This window comes from Uloborus diversus, chromosome 4, assembly GCF_026930045.1.
Source record: "Uloborus diversus isolate 005 chromosome 4, Udiv.v.3.1, whole genome shotgun sequence".
Taxonomy (NCBI): domain Eukaryota; kingdom Metazoa; phylum Arthropoda; class Arachnida; order Araneae; family Uloboridae; genus Uloborus; species Uloborus diversus.
This window is the reverse complement of record NC_072734.1, coordinates 136,358,062-136,377,055: the sequence shown is the minus strand read 5'-3', so window position 1 is coordinate 136,377,055 and position 18,994 is coordinate 136,358,062. Positions and strand designations below refer to the sequence as shown.

At 31.0% G+C, this 18,994-nt stretch overlaps 1 protein-coding gene across 1 annotated transcript in view; it reads left to right on the top strand.

The window, feature by feature from the left end:
• Positions 1–18,994, top strand: part of LOC129220124 (pre-rRNA 2'-O-ribose RNA methyltransferase FTSJ3-like) — a 49,602-nt gene that overhangs the window by 1,604 nt on the left and 29,004 nt on the right. Inside the window, exons 2-6 of the mRNA XM_054854468.1 lie at positions 1,277–1,429; positions 2,826–2,905; positions 5,773–5,872; positions 5,950–6,080; positions 17,329–17,613. Of these exons, the coding sequence (XP_054710443.1) occupies positions 1,277–1,429; positions 2,826–2,905; positions 5,773–5,872; positions 5,950–6,080; positions 17,329–17,613 (749 nt within the window). The remainder of the gene's footprint in view (positions 1–1,276; positions 1,430–2,825; positions 2,906–5,772; positions 5,873–5,949; positions 6,081–17,328; positions 17,614–18,994) is intronic.

Sequence of the window (18,994 nt, the reverse complement as noted above, 5' to 3'; positions counted from 1 at the left end):
ACAAAAGTGATTTGACACAGTCAACTCATTTTTTAATAATATATCTTTTTTGCATTTTTTTTCCTTTGAAGGCCATACCCAGGTTTTTATGTTAAATCTGTTCTTGAGGCTTTTCCGAATAGCACTTGGGGGATCATTTTGGTGTCGAATAAAAATAATTTAGCCAAATCGACGAGTTATCTGAGTTATCTCATAGTTGGTAGTCAACGAAGTTATTGAAGTAAATGTATCTTGTAAGCGAGACCCCCCAGACTTGGTGCGGTTCAACTTGTATTCTTTTTTTTTTGGGGGGGGGGAGGCAGTTGTCAAGACTGCCTATGAGCAGCATGGACCCAAATTTGGTTGTGTTTATGTCAAAAACTTGTAAAGCTAAGTTATGAAAGTTGTTTCTTTTGGATCAGGAGTAAACAGACCTTCCAGCCCTCCATAGCAAATCAGAAGGATAATTTCTTCTGATTATTTTTCCTTTTCCTTAAAAACTCTTAGTAAAATTCCCAAAAAAAAAAAAAAGTAGTGATACGCTTGAAAGTTGTCTACCAACAGATGTTTTAGCTGCTTGGGAAAAAACCAATGTCATGCTTTATTCTAAAATTAAAATTCATAAAAAGTTTTTTTTAACTTTCTCTGACAAAACTTAGAAGAGAAGAAGTGCTTTGTCTTACTAGAACTAGTTCTGTTATACATTAGATTAAGAAAAAAAAAAAAAAGCTTTGCTCATAAAGAACTCTCAAAAGTGACCTAACTGCAGTTGGGGTACAGTATACGGTATTCCTAGTAAATATTGACAAAGGACAGCAAATTACATATTTTTATGAGAAACCAGGCTGTTAAAGACATAACTTTAAGTAATGCAGTAGGAGGCAAAAACTATTTTTAAAGAATGCCTATTTAGCAGTTACTATAATTTTGATAAATATCAAGCTATTTTTGCTAAGTCTTCTATGTTTGATTTGTGGTTTTGTCACTACAGTAGTTAGATTTTTTAAAAGCTATTATAATGTGTTGTGGAGGAGGGAAGACTCGTCAAAAGGCATAGTAGTTTGAAACCAATTTGCATTATTTTTACAATAAAAATCCAAATGTTTTAGGGGGACAGTATCCCTCTGTGTCCCCCTCCCTCCCCAACTACAACACTGGTTATATTAAGTAATTCATTTTGAGTTACAGGTTTAATATTCTTCGTTGAAAATTATTTTATATTTTCGTTACAGTTTCATGGATTGGATTAGCATTTTTTTAAAAAATTAAATTAATTTTTATACCAAATTCTTTGCAGGTTTTCGATCAAGAGCATCATTCAAATTAATTCAGCTCAACAGAAAATTTGAATTCCTTCAAAAATCCAGGGTTTTGGTTGATTTATGTGCTGCACCTGGAGGATGGCTTCAAGTAGCTCATCAAGCGATGCCAGTGTCTAGTCTTATCATTGGTAAGAAATATTTTGTAATGATTGTATATATAACACACCAGTGGCGCACCCAAGGGGAGGATTCAAGACGTCAAGACCCCCTCCTATTGTCCTTGAGTTTTGATACTATAATCCTTATATAGACTATCTTTATACATCAGGTCATTAAAAATGTCTCCGTGCTTTTTCAGTAAATTTTTGAAGAATTTTAATTGAAAATCAAGTTTAATCTAATAAATTATTGACGATTATTATCAATGACCTTTTGCCCGTTTTCGGGTAGCTTCATAATTCCCTCAACGTAAACCTTCTGTTTACCAGCAAAACATTTGGCCAAGTGGCTGTTCGGTCGCGCAAACCATCAAGAGATCTTTGCAGAGACCGAAATAAATGATAATCAGACAGTTCCATGGTCCGGGCTATACAGTTGATACATCAAAACTTCATAACCAAGTTCCATCAATTTGTTCCGAGGTATCAAAGATGAGTGGTTTAGCATTATCATTATGGAACACAACTTCTTTTCTGTAATCCAATTCTGGTCGTTTTTTCTTGATTGCTGCATTCAAATGGTGGAGTTGTGCACAATAGAGGATAGAATTTACCATTATTAGTAATTTGGTCGATCAAATTTTTTGTGTTAATTCATCAGGAGCTCGAGCATCGAGTTTCTTTGATTTACAAAAAATGTGTTTTTAACTTGTTTAATATAATTTAGTAAAAAATCATTCTTTTTTATTTATCTTAGGTGAAAGAAAAAAAGGGTACTTTTCCATTAGCTGGGCGCAAACGATAATTCGTCGAATGATTACGTCTATCACCAAGCGATTATTCGCCAAGTTGATGTAGAAATCCACCTAGGTGAGCGTATTCATTTGGCCTTGGATGTAATCATGGGGCAAATTATCGCTTGCGCCAGGCTAACAGAAAAGTCCTGTAAAAAGTTATTGGTTCAATATTTTCTTTTACTGTGATATCCCTCGTTACATGTCATTGTCCATTACATTAATGAAATATCAATGTATCATATAAATATAGTGTATTACTTTTGATTATTCTTAATAATGAATAATAATATTAATATAACTAATACTTATAATCTTTATATTATAAATGTCGTAGTTCGAAAAATAAATATCAAAAATATCAAACTGTTATATTTTCAAAATAAATGTCAAATATTTGTCACAATATATATCAGCAAACTCTGCTCAAAATATGACAAAAAAAAAATAAATAAATAAAATAAATAAAAAAACTCAATTATTTTCTCATTTAGCTATTTGATGCTTTTATAATAAATGCATAAATGAAAATTTTGACTGAGGTAAACAATTTTGCAGTATACCAAACCTGAATTGCTAATTATAAAATGTAATGTAATTTTGTGTTCAATTAATTTACTTTTATTAATTAGGTATTGATTTAGTACCTATAAGACCAATTCCCAATGTTATGACTTTTCAAGAAGATATAACTACTGAAAAATGCAGACAGGTAAGAAAAGTTTTCCTATGTTTCTAGTTTTAAAAACCATTCTAAAATAATACAAAAATTTTAAAATATTATTTTTCTAAGCGTTGCAATACAGTTTGCACTTAATTTTATGAACTCTTTTGGACCACAGAAAGAGATCAATGCCTGCTCACAATTTCTGAATTAATTAATTTCTTTATATAAAGAAAAGCAAAGGCAGAAATATGAAATTGCAGTTAAAATTGCGCAGATTGTCTGAGATTTCCTATCCCTGATGCCCCCTCCCTTTTTTTTACAAAACAGTAAATTAATAAATGAATTAACAAACTTATAAATAAAATTTGATGTTAAAGAACTATTACAAAAAATATTTAAATATTATTAATAAGATAAATATTTGTAATAATTATGCATAAGTAATAAACACTGTCGAAATTCATAGCAAACTACAAAAATGAAAATGTAAAAGGTCCGATAGGCCCGAAAGCAGAATACTACTAAATTTGCGACGTACGTCGCAGAAGAGATGCCTGAGCTGCAGAACAATTCTGTTCAAATGTGAGAGAACAGTCAAATTTTCTGTAGAAATTTTGCAAATTTCAGTTAAAATTTCTGCAGAAACCACAGTGCAGAAAATCTGCGAAAGCTGCGGTATCAAAAATCTGCAGAAACTGCGGTGCAGAAAATCTGTAGAAACTGCAGATTTTCTACAAATATCTTCCAATTCAAGATAGAATTTTGCAGAAATTCTGCAGATTTCCTAAAATTAGAAGAAAATCTAAAATTCTCCCAAAATGCGATAATTTGGCAGAAAGCTCTTTGTAGGATTTTCCCAGTTAATCTTTATCCACTGCAATTTCCACCATACACATATGTTTTGGAAACATGCCAACATTGAAACACGTACATCACCAGAAATTGCGTGTCTTGTTTGAGATTTCAATCCCTTTGCATCCAGAAAATATTTCAATTATTTAGAAAGTTTTCAAGCGTTTTATTATATGCAACGAAACTCAACTCATTTTATTTATTATTTCAGTAATTTCTTTATTTAATAACATTATTTTAATTCCTCCTTCATGCCATGTAAAATTAACCAAAAAAATGTGAAGTAAGAAATAATGTCAAAAAAAAGCACAAAATGCAGTTTACTGCAGACTCATGTTTCGGCTTTTTCAATGCTAAATGTAATGAGCTTATGGATGAAAAGAAATCTGACAAAAGCTCATTACTTTTTGCAGCATTGAAAAAGGCGTTCCCTGTAATGCTGAAGCACGTGTCTGCAGTAATCTGCAATTTGTGCTTTTTTTTATGTTGTTATTTCTTACTTGACTGTTCAGCACAAAGGTATTTATCTCAAAAAATGTGATTTGACACCTAGGTTCGGATTTTTACAAAATTTTGTATCTTTCTTCTTTCTATGCATTTTATTTTTGGAGAATCTCAATTGGTTTAGGTTTGAAACCATGTTAATTTTTTTTTTTTTTTTGATTTTATAGTTTTCATGATTAACTAATTTTCCAAATTCAGGGCTCTTTAATTAGTTATTTGGTTGAAAGCTGTGATGTTTCCAGAAATATCTCATTTCCACTGAAATAAATAGCTACAGTTCAGTTTAAAAAAAAAAAAATCCTATGTAAAATGATTTTGATTTTTGGCACCCAATTTGGAAAATGTCGCGTTTTTATCACGTACAATGCTTGAAGTACTTGCAGAACAGTTTTGGTCAAATGATTTTATGTTGTAGAACATCGTAAAGTATTCAGCTTTGGGGCCTATATTCTATCATTTTTGTTAAAATTTTTCTACTTAGCCTTGCAAAAATCTCTGAGGACCGGTCATATTTTTCTATGAACCGCTGCCAGACCACGGGTTGAGAATCAATGGTATAGACAAACATGTAAATTCCATTTGTGGAAGTGTTTTCAAAAATTTCAAACGATCTTTATTTACACTAGTTTTATTTCGGTAACATTTCTTGACTTTACTGATTGTGTAGCGATAGCTTCTGTTACATATGAAACTGACACATGTTTTATTAATCATTTTGTGTTTAGGTAACGGAGGTGAAAATTTATTGTGTGACATGACTCCTTGTCCTACTAAAACGAACTAAAACACAATATTAAAAAATTAAATATACTTAATCAATTAGTATTTGAGACACTTGGTGAAAGGAATAATAAATAAATAAGTACATACTTTTAATTAAACAAGTTATTACACAACATAAACAGTCAAACAAGGTGTGTGACATGCCATGGAGGTGAGAATTCACATGCTGTGAACCAAAAATATACTAAAATAAAAATTATTATTATCAAAAAATGCTGAAATTTAAATAGATATATTTTTGATGAAATTAAAAATCATTGTTAAATGAAAATTGTTCCTTAAAGTTTTTTTGTAAAAGGTGTGTAACAGAAAAGTTACACTTTTTGAAGAATGATCCCTATATATATATATATATATATATATATATATATATATATATATATATATATATATATATATATATATATATATATATATATATATATATATATATATTATAACATCGATTTAACAATACCTGATTGAACTATTTCCTCAATTTAATAATACACTTCACCGTCCGGATTTGACTGCTGGATCTATGCTCCTCAATTTAACAATATTCTTGATTTAATGATAACTGTTTCCAGTCCCTTAACAATTGTTAAGTTGTGGTTATATTGTACATATATATGTTTAAATATATTTCTAAAAATGTAAAACTTAAATTAACAGAGCTTTTTCTTAATTTGTTTGGATGATGCCCTTTGAAGTTTTGAAATGTACTCTTTTTACATATATATTATGTGCCTGCATGTGTGTTCGAATTTATTTATTTTATCATTATGTGACAGACACTAAAAAGAGAGCTGAAGACATTTAAAGTTGATACTGTTCTTCATGATGGTGCACCTAATGTTGGTAAAAGCTGGCTACATGATGCATTTACACAAAGTAAGTATTCTTAGCTTTTTTTATTGATTTTGTCTGAATCGTAGTCTATTTATTGATGGTGTTTTCTTTTAAATTAGATCAACTCACCTTGCATGCCTTGAAACTTGCTTCTGAATTGCTTGTAAAAGGTGGATGGTTCATCACAAAAGTATTTCGATCTAAGGATTACTTCTCCCTAGTTTGGGTTTTTAAGAAGTTGTTCAAGCGGGTAAGAATAATAATTTTTTACTGGTTTATGATTATGTTTGCATTATGTAAATGATTTGCAGTAACAAAGGCATTTAAAATTTAGTAGTATCATATTGAACATGAATAATTATTCATGCTTTTCAATTGATATACATACATGACATATTGTTTTGAACATGAGTAAATATGAATGACTCCATAAAGGTTCAAAGGGATCTGGAACCTCGCCAAAATTGAAAAGAAAATGCAGGAAAAAAATCACACTAATTGAACTTCAAACTAGAATTTCGGAACATTCGAATTTCATTGGATCTCCTCCGAAACGAAATCCTAACTTCGCTGCTCATTTACATCCAAGTTGATTCAAGCAAATATCACTTATGAAAATGATTATCAATTTTCACCAGTGTTTATCTTCAGTTTATAAAGATTTTAAAAAATCAAATTTGTCTAAAAACTAGTTGAAAATGTTTAGGGTAGCTATAAAGCATGGAAATCAGTTAATTTTAAGAAAATATTGGAAAATAATTAAATTTTGCAATTTTTTCATTTTTTTTCTGCCTTTTTTAATAATTTGGCTAAATACCTAATCTTATTAATAACAAAATAATAAAGTACCAAACAACAACATTTTTTCAAACATTTATTGAATCTAGTAGTGAATCATTCAAGCCCTTGGTTCATTCATGACTACTCTGCTCTAGTTATTTAACAATTATATAACATTAAAAATTGATATTTTGCATTCATTCCTTTTTTTAAAACTTATAATAACTTCATGTGCATGTGTGATTCATGTATTTGTGAATCATAAAGTGATTTGATAAAGTAGTAGCATTCACATGAAAATTTTACCGATGTCCATTTCTAAAAGTTGACAAATATGCACATTATAAATATCTTTTCACAGTAAATCTATTTTTAAAATATCTAAAATTTTACCACTTTCAAAATTCTGCTGTGCTGTTTGCAAATACAGAATAGTAGCTTAAGAATGAGTTTATTATAAGAATTATTATTATTATTATTTTATTTATTTATTCATTTTTTATTTATTTATTTATTATTTTTTTTATGCTTGAATTGAGCCTAGTATTAGATGAAACTAAATACTCTGCTTGATAAAATGCTAGTAACAAAATCCAAGTTCTGATCTAAAAGAGGATCATGATCTCCGCCATTAAGAGACCAAAGATAACCTAAAGCTACATTTTGAAACTTATTGTTTAAAAACATTTGCCACCAGGCCCTCCGTTTGGGCCCAAATATTACACATACTAGGGGCTTGTCTTGAACTTGTTCGGGTTGAAAAATTATCTGTCTTAAATAAATATTGTGCAGATTTTTTGTTTTTTTAAATATCATGGTATACAATAGAAATGAAGTTTTGAAAGAAATTGATTTACTTTCTCTTGATCCTAATCAAGAGAGACCAACCTTTTCTTCTCCAGGAACAATATAATCTTCTAAATGTAGTGTCGTACTGCACATAATTGTACGTTTGACCTTCAATGTTGATGAAGGTGATAAATAGGAAATTTCCAATGGAAATCGCAATAACTTAAATTGGAAATGAAAATGCGAAAGGATGATGGAAATTCGAAGAATATGATCGGACCGACCTGCTGCTGTTTCAGTAAGAACAATACTTTAAATCATATTAGTCCCTATTGATTTTACTTGGTTGTCTGTTTCCATTGTATACATAGAACAAATTAAAGTTTCGCAGCGAAATTTTTGGAATACCACCTTTAATTTTAATAGAATAAATATGGGCTTTTAAAAATGTTCTTCAGATACAGAGACCATACATTCCTAAAAGAAGATGATTTAAAACAGGCTTGAAGTGTATCTGCAAGCGTCACTGAAATAGTTTGATTAAAATCACAGGCAAATGCGAAGATGACACCTCTCATAATGCTTTAGTAAAAAAAAACACTTGCTCAGACATTCTTAGTCTGCTTGTTGATCTTGGCCAGTGTTAAATTTATTAAACTTTTTTCAATTCCACCGAATATGCTGATAAACAATACTTTGCGTTTTGGTATCATAGGTGAGTCGCTGACCAGTTATTAATTTGGTTGCGTGATTAGAAGCCTGCGTATTCAGTAGGTTGCAATCATGTATCAATTTTGTTACAGAATTGTTTTTGTTGGTTCTTTGCGGCGCTGGCAAACAAAATACCCTGAGTGATTTTTCCCTTCATACTATCATGGTCTTATCTGGATTTTTTTCTGTTTTACTCTCCTTGCAATGCGCTGTCACAGAGATATTTTTTGAATGTTTGCCATGAAGCAGAAAGATCAAACAGTTTGTTATAGTAAAATTTTTACAATTTTTTTTTTTTGAGTTAGGAGCGGAGTTTGAAAGTTGTATGCATCAAGTAAGGTTAGTTTCAAAGGGTATAGTCCTCTAAAAATTCAAAGAACCACAAAAATGTTAAAAAATAATTTGTAAATGGAAAAAATCTGATTAGCTGGTAGAATGAATATGAAATATTCTATTAAGAATTGAGTTTTCCTCAGTTCCGGGATGTCATTCAACCTCTTGTACTCGCTTTCGTCGGAAAATTATCATTTAGTTCGATGAGATATTTGTAAGCTGTTATTTCGCTTTAAACGCTTAGATAGGGTCATAATGAAGAATAATTCTCCATATAATTTTATTTCTTTTTTCCTCCTCTTTGGTGATTTCTTTCATGTTGAATGTTCTTTGCTCGTTAAAGTTTTAACTCTTAACTGTAAATGAATGGAAACTATGTTCAATTACCCTTTGACTTAAGAACTTTTTAAACTAAATGCAACTTATGCGACTTCATTAGCAGATATTTTTTATTTTGATTTTCGTATGCATATAATCTCTGAAGCAATGTATGCAAAATTTGAACTCTGAGAAGCATGGCCTTACATTCATACAAAGCATTTGATGCTTCTTAAGCTGACAATAGTATTCCTTTTTTCTTCCTCAGCATATTGCTTGAAGATGACTTTTTACTAGATATAAATATTCAATCAGAATTGGTTTTCTTTACTAATAATAAAGGTGAAAGTCTCTCTGTCTCGATGTCCGGAGGATGTCTCGATCTCTGTGAACGCGCATAGTGCCTGGACCGTTCGACCGATTTTCATGAAATTTGGCACAAACTTAGTTTGTAGCATGGAGGTGTGCACCTTGAAACGATTTTTTGAAAATTCAATGTCGTTCTTTTTCTATTTCAATTTTAAGTACAAAACTATCATAAGATAGACGAGTAAATAACGAAATTATCCTAACGTGGAGCCTAACATGGCACAAGCCACTTGGCGAGATACGAAATCATCATAACGTTAAACCATAACATGGGTACAAGCCAATTGGCGAGAAAATTCACCATACATTGTTTGTAAATATACAGGCAAACCAAAAGACCTTTTAATTTTTCTATTACGGGCAAAGCCGTGCAGGTACCACTAGTAACATATCTATATATATAAAAATGGATGTATGTTTGTGGGTGTGTGGGTATGTGTGTAAGTTTCTTATACAAATCCACAGTTTTCGTCGGATTTCTTCCAAATTTGGCACAAAGGTAAATTGTTGCTCAGGAATTCATATAGGCGGGTTTTTGGAATTTTTTAAAAACACCCAAAGAGGTCTAATTTCATATTTTGAGTCATAAAATTGCTCTTTTCTGCACGAACTAATTTTTGTATAGTTATAAATTTAGTCTAAATGAAAAGCCCGTAAAAAACTGCCCTAGATGAAGTTTCTTCAAAGATTGACTTTAATCGTTAAATTTGTGAACCTTGGTTCAAAGCAAATGAAAATGGTTATCAACATATAACCACCAGGAGCTATTTTAAATGTCATCAACACAAAATATCCTAAACGATGGCCGTCAATACCGTTTAGCGATGAGCATTGAAGCATGTTTAGCGAGAAAGCCGTAGATATAATAAATGATGCTATACATCGTTTCTTAAACTGCGACCTACGAGGCCCCAGGGATCCATTGATGTTACGCATGGACCCTTGGGGTCCATGGTGCTACTTAATTTGATGTTACCGTTTAATTATATTTTAAAAATATTGTTTAATTATAAAATCCACAACAGTAAGGCTGCGTGTAATTTTTGATCAGTGTTTATCCCGTTAATAGCAGGAAAATACAAACATGAGTAAGGTAATAGTATTGCATTCAATATTGACGTACAATCTTCGACTGTTTCAACATTAGACTACTTTTATTAAAACCACATCTATTTCATCCTTGCAACAGAAATTTTATTTAATGTTCTATGATCCTCATCAAACCAATTTGCAATTTGTAAATTTTCTTTATAATATTGCTTGATTTACGTCGAATCTTTAAGTAATTTGGTTCAACTATATCGGTATTTGTGAAATTTGGTTCAAAGCAAATGAAAATGGTTAACAACATATAACCACCAGGAGATATTTTAAATGCAATCAACACAAAAAGTATCCTCAACAATGGCTGTTAATGTCGACTAGCGACAAACGTATAGCATGTTTGGCAAAAAAGCCGAACGAAAAAGAAATTCTGTCTTTCAGTAGTTCTTAAATTGCGCTCTGCAAAGACACAGGGATGCATTGAAATCACCATCGGTGTTTCTTCTTCAATTTGCTTGCGCATTTCGCTAATAAGTTTTCAAGAAATAATACCGTAACAGTAAACGAAATTTTGATCTGTATTTTCTATACATAAACAGCACAGAAAATAACAAAATGAGATATGTATTATCGAAGTACAATCTTCAACAGTTTTACAATTAGAATATTAAATTTATATTAAAACGACATCATTGCATCGGAAATATAATTTAGTATTGTATTATCATTAAACAAATCAATATGTATATGTTATTTATACTATTCCATGATTTACCATATTCAGTTCACCTAAGTTTCACAGAAATTGCTCCATGTTATCAGAGACCATTGGTAAAAATATTAATATGGCTAATGAATTGCAAAATAATCATTTTTGTGTATAGTAGCGTAGATTGAATTTATCTTTCAATGGGAAGGGGGATAGCCATGGGGTTCATTACATGTACATAAACTATCATACTAGGATTGCTAATGTGTGGTAGAGTAAAAGGCTGTACACCTTTAGACTCGAAACCACACGAAAATTTAATAAGGCGGAATTCATAGTTTTAGAAGGGTAAAAGTTTAAAGTTTGAAAAATGTAAAGAAATATTAATTTACATTTAAACTTTTAAAATGCATAAAATGTCTCCATTTTTACATGAACAAATTTCTTAACCGTTTGAAATTTTATATTACTTTAACGCTCGAAGCAATAGTACACCTGAAGGAGCATCATCGCTGACTAGCAATAATTTTAAACCAGCTAGCGGGTATGAGGCAACTTTTGACAGGAAGAGATTGCTACTGAAATGGGCATGATGAAATATTACGCCACATTATAAAGTTCTTTCGTTTTAGTCTTCATCGGGAAATTAGTTAAGCAAAGCTCCATTTCCAGTTACAAGACTCTCAGTTCGATAACTTTTATTGTAAACAATCGAAAAATATTACTGTTTGTAACTACCACTAAGTAATTCAACCGTCATTGAAAAAATGCTGTAAGATAAAAATGGATACGTGTCCCCAGTAGCAGAAACTTTCTATTCTGTCTGCGACACTATTTTGGGGAGTTAAAAATAATCTGCAGCATTTTTATTAGTTTTATTTTAAGTTTTCATAAAATACACAAGTTCCTTGTAAAGGTTAAGACTCAGAAATTTTCCAACTGGCCAGTGGCCACTAGACCCGAAAAACTTAGTGGTCACGACTGTCGCTGAGTTTTAAAGTATAAAAGGTGGAGGGGGCAATTTTCACTACTTTCATGAAAATAAATAGAACTCGACGCACTATGAAAAACAATTATCCAATACATATTCATTTAAAAATGGAAAATTTAAGTTAAAATAGGTTTTTGAATATTTTTTTTTCAAAGAATGAATAAATAAATTAGTAAATTTACTAATTTATTTATTTATTCATTTTGACTCTTTTATGAGAAGTTGGCAGAAAACTGCATTTTAGATGAATGTTTTAGTTTATGGCAAAGCTTCCAAAGCAATAGGATCAAATACAATTGTGCAGATAATAATTCACATTTTTCATGAAAATATTTTAAAAAAAAAAACATGATTTATTGTACCTTTTATGTTATCTTCAATAGTTTGTATTGAGGTTCACATCCAATTCTGTTTTTGGAAACTTAGGCAAGTAATAGTCTCGTCTATTTCCATCTTGCGAATGACCAAACATGGCGTCTATGCGAAAAATTCATGATTTTAAATAGATTTTTGAATTTGTTACATAGAAGTAGAAATAAATTCAAAACCCTTAAAAAACTACAATTAATTATACAAAATAGTCAGTTTTTAGCACATTTGCTTCTAAAGCAATGAAGATAAGATAATATTCTAAAGATAAAATTTTGCATTTCTCAAGACAATAATTAAGAATTATCCGAAAAAAATGGCACACTTTGCATAATTTTCAACAGTTTTCACTGCAATAACATCCAATTTTTGTATATGAAAACATAGGCACTTAAAGAGTCTTGTGTACCAACATCTTGGGAATGACCAATCATGGCGACACCGCCAAAAATTAAGGTATACATTTTTGAAAGTGTTGCAAAAAAATAATTTTAAAATAAAAATCCTCATGAGACTACACTTTACTTGAAAAGTTTTTAGCGCGTTTGCGTCCAAAGCAATGGGAATAACGTGAAATTTTAAAAAGAAAATTTTTCATTTCTCAAAAAAAATTATTTAAAAAAAATCAGAAAAAAAAAAACGATTTGCAGCACATTTTAGTTATTTTCATTAGTTTTCAGTTAAATATTCTGATTTGTTTTTGAATACTTTGGCACTTATAAGCATCTTATTTATACTTCGATCTTGTTCATGACCAAATATGGCGACTGTGTTGCTAGCTGAAATGCTGAAGCATCCATTGCATTTCCGGTAAAAAAACGATCTTTGCCAAAAGTCATACTTTTTTCCTTTCATTTATTTATTCATTTTTTTTTCTTTCTTTCCTTTTGTTTTTTGGTAAAATTATCTGCAGGCCGCTGAAAAATCTGCGACGCGCGTCTCGCAGTTTCTGCTACCGGGTACGTGTCAGTGTTATAGAAGCAACTCTGTTCACAGTGGAGGGATAAGGTGAAACAATTTGTATCTCACGTATATCGGCTAATCTCAATACATCATTCTTAAACTTCAAGATATTAAAATCTCAATGAGACTTAAGTTCTGTATCACGATCAATAAGTCAGAAGGGCAGGCGATTAAGTACTTTAAATGCATGTGAAATTAACCTATTTCCCATATAGACAATTTTATGTTGCATGCTTAAGGTTGGGTTCATTCAAAAATGTATTTCATTTTGCTGCTGGAAGGAGGACTAAGAATTGTATCTAGGAGCAAGATTTGAGTTAAATTTAAGAATTAGAAAATTTTGAATAATTTAACTTTTTAGTACTTGTATTACGTTTCTAAACGTGGAAATACATTTCCTTGCGGATATGGGGGACAGAATGTGCAACAAGTTTTTGTAAAACATAAACAAAAGAATTGTCTATTATACAGTTGTAAGTAGAAAAAAGACGGTTTTTTTCTTTCTTTTAATTTCTTGCCCTGCAAATAATTTTAAAAAAAAACGACGTGGATAGTGACCAAAATGTGCACGCCTATTTCTTTTCTATAAGGCAGTTCAATTGACGGGTTTTATATAGTTCGTTTCATAGGTTCGCGTCCACGTACTCCATTTTTAATGCTTTATGTATCTTAAAATAATAACTGTAACTGTTTCTATGGCAACCATTATTCAGTGGAACCATTCCTACCCCTTATGACTACTGTGTCTCTGCAAATTAAAATTTCGATATTCTAAAAGGAATACTTCAGAGCAGCAAACCTAAATAAGTGATCTTACTACCTGCATCAGTTTGAGTTATCATGTACAACATTTACGGCAAGTGTGAGGTTTTAAAAATTTGAAATAAAATTTTAATCTAGACAAATTTTGAATCGTTGCAAGACACCAGTATTAATATCTAACTGTCATTTTTACCTACGAAAAAAGAAATTTGACATAAATATAGGAAATAAAATGTAGTTGACGTACGTCTTTTTATGCAATTTACACTTACCTAATATTACTCCATGGCATGCTACTAAATCGCCACGGAAAGGGAAAACAGACACATTTTGTGAAGTTATTTATACTAAGTGAACATTTTCTACGGAATGTGCTTACATTCCTGAACACTTACAAAAAATTATAAAATGAGTCTACCTAACACGTGAAACCTTGAAAGTAAAAACACTGCCAATTATCCGTAAAACGAAATGTTAACGGCTATTAATAACAACGACCGAATTCCTTATTTTCTGTACAGTGTTTCTGTACATCTGTTTAGCTTTTGGGCCATTGAGAATGATTTTCATATCTGAAAATATTGTAACGGTGGCATATTTTGCATATATTTGTAAATGATAAAAGCCATTGAATTTATTAACGATTCTTTCTAGGAAAACACTCCAAGATTTTTTTTTCCACAATAAAATGTATGTGAAGAGTACTATAGCATGCTTTAATGTCTTGAGGTATACAAAACCGTCAAGGGCAGCACAATGGTTTTCGCATTTGAAGCATCACGCAAAAGGTTGTCCCTCAAGATATGCAAGACAATCATTTGTCTCTGCATTAAGACATTGGATGTACCCGCCCGTCTGATTCAACCGCAGATAACGTGCCAGTGGACACGGCAGAACCAAAGAATATCGTTGATAAAACCCCGATAACATGTCTCATTGCTTTTTCGTTTTTACTTGATGCTATTTTTCCTGCAAATGCTCAACTTTCTGTGCTATTTACAGTCTTTTGAAAATTTGAGCCTAGAATGGTGTGAATGCAGTTTTTTACTCTCATTTAGATAGAATTCATCCATTTAATTATCTAAATGATATGTTGCATTGAGAAGCATCCGGGCAACGCCGGGTAATAAGCTAGTATAAGATGAAAATAGCACGAACGTACTGGTAGCAAAGATAACTTTTTAGTTTTAAAAATTAGTATGAAGGCAGGTATGTATAATTTAGCCTGTGTCACTCAGTATAAATCAGGGTTTCCGCTACGGTCGCATTTTTCGCATAATGCGAAAACATTATCTGAATTGCAAAAATAAAGCAATGCATTTTCGCTTTTTTGCTCAAATAAAAAATAAATTAGTTTTTTAAATAAAGAAGAAATGTATGATCCTAGAGAGGAAGCGTGCATGGCGATAATCAACTTAATCTTTTTTAAATCTTAGCTAAGATGTTTAAACTACAATTAAGTTCAATAACTATTTGTCTTATCCAGCATTATGTCCCCCCAATAACTGCTTTATTAGGAGGAGGGGACTGCAATGTTCTAAACACCAATCATGTTTTCTTTTTTTATTTTATTGCTGTTGTACTTATTTCTTCAAAGATTTCAAAATGAAATATGAATTTTATTTTCAGCTGGAATTGAAACACACTGAGGCATATATAAATATATGAGAATGTGTAACATTTTAGCATTTTGCCAACATTTTTCCTTCAATTTTAGCTTTTATGCTAAAGAACTTTTGAACCCAGCTTAAACCCTGGTATAAATCAACCTTTCATATAGTTAAAGAATTTGTCAAATAGGTTCAAAGGTTTTGGAGATTACCCGGAACATAATAAACATACAAATTCCGCTCTCTCTCTCTCTTTATAATTAGTATAGATGTCACTCTGCAAAAATATGTGTCTTCCATACAAAAAAAGAATTTTTTGAATAGGTGCAGTGGTTCCGGAGATTACTCGAAACATATCAGGGGTCTGTCCAGGATTTTTCACAGGGTCCTATTTTTGTGAAATTTAAAAAAAATATTGTGATAAATAAAATCTTTTTGTGAAATTTCAAATTGTAAACCAAAAGTTATCCATCAATATAGATTAGATTTCTGATTTGCGTACTCATTTATTGAAAAATGAGTCCAGGAAATGTCCGATTTGGTCAATCGAGATTTTGTAAAGGATCATTTTGGTTAATCAGAATTTTGTGAAGGTTCCTTTTTAACTAATCAGAATTTTGTGAAGGGTCCTTTTTAACTAATCAGAATTTTGTGAAGGGTCCTTTTTAACAAATTAGATTTTTGTGAAGGGTCCTTAAAAGGACCTACATTTCCTCTGGCCAGACCCTTGCATATAAACATACAAAATAAGCCCTCTCTCTTTATAATATTAGTATAGATAAGAAACCTTAAGGTCTTAAACGATAGCCCGAAATGCATGCGAAATTACAACTTTTAAAAACACAGATTAATATTGTCTATCTGCACTACTTAAATGGAAATATTAATTTGCTCAAAGCGAATCTCAGTTATAATTCGTTTATATAAATTTTGGTGCATAAAAATTCTGCTACTCTTAATGGTTCACAATTTTCAAAGCTGATAGACTGTACCCTCTGCAATTTGAAATACCTGTAAAGTTTTAGTCAGTTCTTATGCTGACATCGTGATTTTATTTCTTTCACGTGTTTCCATCCCACAGCACTTAGTTCAGAGAGAACCTTTGACTCTTCTATCACTGCAGGTTTATAACAATAAAACGGTACGAAACATAAACTGGTGGTGAAGACAAAGTATTGGTTTAAAAAATTAGTATAAGTACATATATGCGTAATTTATAGCCTATGTCACTCAGTAAGAATGCACCTTTCATACAGTGAAAGAATTTTTCAAATAGTTGCAATGGTTTCGGAGATTACCTCGAACATATAAACACACAAAAATCCGCCCTTTCTCTTTATAATATTAGTATAGATAACCCCCCTCCCCACCCCTAATCCTTCAAAACCAAAAACAGGGTTTGCCTTTGGCTGAACTTCAATTAAGGATCAAGATTGGGAATCTCCACTCCTGTTTTTTCCTAGTCACCACTTTTTTTAGTAAAGCAGAAAACAGTAACTAATCAACAAATGAGCGTTTAAATTGTTACTAAAATGTAAAAATGATCTGTTTAAGTAATGTTTAGTATAGTAATTGGGATTCAATTAAATTGAAAACACAGTGAGGGTAAGGGGAGGGACGACATGATGGCAAAAAATACTGATATTTTTAGCTGCCACGTGGCAAGTACTGACTGCTAATCTTGTTCTTTAACCAGGATTGTGTAACAAATCTTCGCAAACAGTAATTGCATTTTTCCTTTGATTCCTAGGTCCATGTGACTAAACCTCAAGCTTCAAGAAATGAATCTGCTGAAATTTTCATTGTTTGTCAAGGGTACTCTGCACCAGATCGCATTGACCCTAAGTTTCTCGATGGCTCATATTTGTTTAAGGATGTGCAAGCAACAGAAGAAACAAAAAACAGCATAGATCGAATCGTTAAGCCAAAATTAAAACCTGAGGGATATGATGATGAACTAATTTATGCTCAACTAAAAGCATCTGATTTTATAATGTGCGAAAATCATCTTGAAAGACTTAGTAAATGTTCAGAAGTAAGTATGAAATGTAATTTTTCGTATATGTTAATGGTTTTTGTTTTAGCAAGTTTTTAATCATTTCTACAGAAGCTAGAAATTTGAAATTATATTCCTGGTTGTTTTTTACTTTATGTTCATTACATATATTAATTATTCATTACTAGCAGACGCATGTGAAGCACATCTGCTTCACAGCAGTAATTCAAAAATCCAATTCTTTTCAACGATAATTTTTTGAAAAACAGCCACAATGTGAATTATTTGTTGATACTTTGCCGATAGCAGTGAAAAATAGAATAAAATGATGCCTTATTTTTGTTGTCTTATTTAGTATTTTTAGGAAGCACCTACAGAGGAAAAAACACTCAATATATTGAGATCTACTATGCTGTCCAATTTTAATATAGCAGCACAACTGTGGTTCGGAATCCCGAACTTATATATTTTTATATTTAATTAAAAAAATATAATACATAAATTTTTATATTTATAATCTTCCATTTTACGATTTATATTTTAAAAAGAAAATCATCATCTTTTGATACCACCTAAATTTTTTTTTGAAAAATGTGCAATTACTAGGGGATTTACCCTGCCTTAGGATAAATACCCAAAAAAATATTTACCTTCCCACCGTACATCACTAATTGCATGTATTAAAAATAGTTTGAGTAAATTTTCATCATGAAGTACTGGGGAGCAAATGCAAATGAGCAAGGCTACAGAAAATAATATTTTGATTTTTTTTTTTTTTTTGCTTATTAATGTGAAAACTGTTTCTATAGTTGCCACGTTATCACAAAAACAGCAATAAAATAAATAAGATCATAGTGTTAATAACTTCTCAGTTTATTCTTCCAAACATCCCTCATGCTTCTCCCCCCCCCCCCCCCCCATTTTGAATACTAACCTAGATTGTGATTTTGAAATCCTGAAGTTCATCATCGAAGTATTGAAGTGCTTATACTTTTCCAATTATGATATTGAAATGAAAGATTGTTTGGTTAATGATATGTTTCTTTCATAATTTCATCTTCTTTCAATAAAAAATATTATAAACTGTGTAATACATATTTATGTATCAGTTTCACCAATTATTTCATATTTAGAGGTTTTTTTTTTAAAATCCCATTCACTTTCTGCATTTTTTTGTAACATACCCAGTTTTTGGGTATTTATCCAGGCCTTGGGTAAATACCCAAAAAATATTTACCTACCTGCTATGTATTTACCCGATCCACATCACTACTCATGGGGCACAATACATTAAAGCAGTGCTTAATGAAAAACATAATAAATTAATTTTTTCAAAACACACTACAAGAATACTTGTCTGGTTATTTTTTATTACCTGTGTCTTTGAAGTTAAATTTGACATTTTTTTAGTTATGCATAT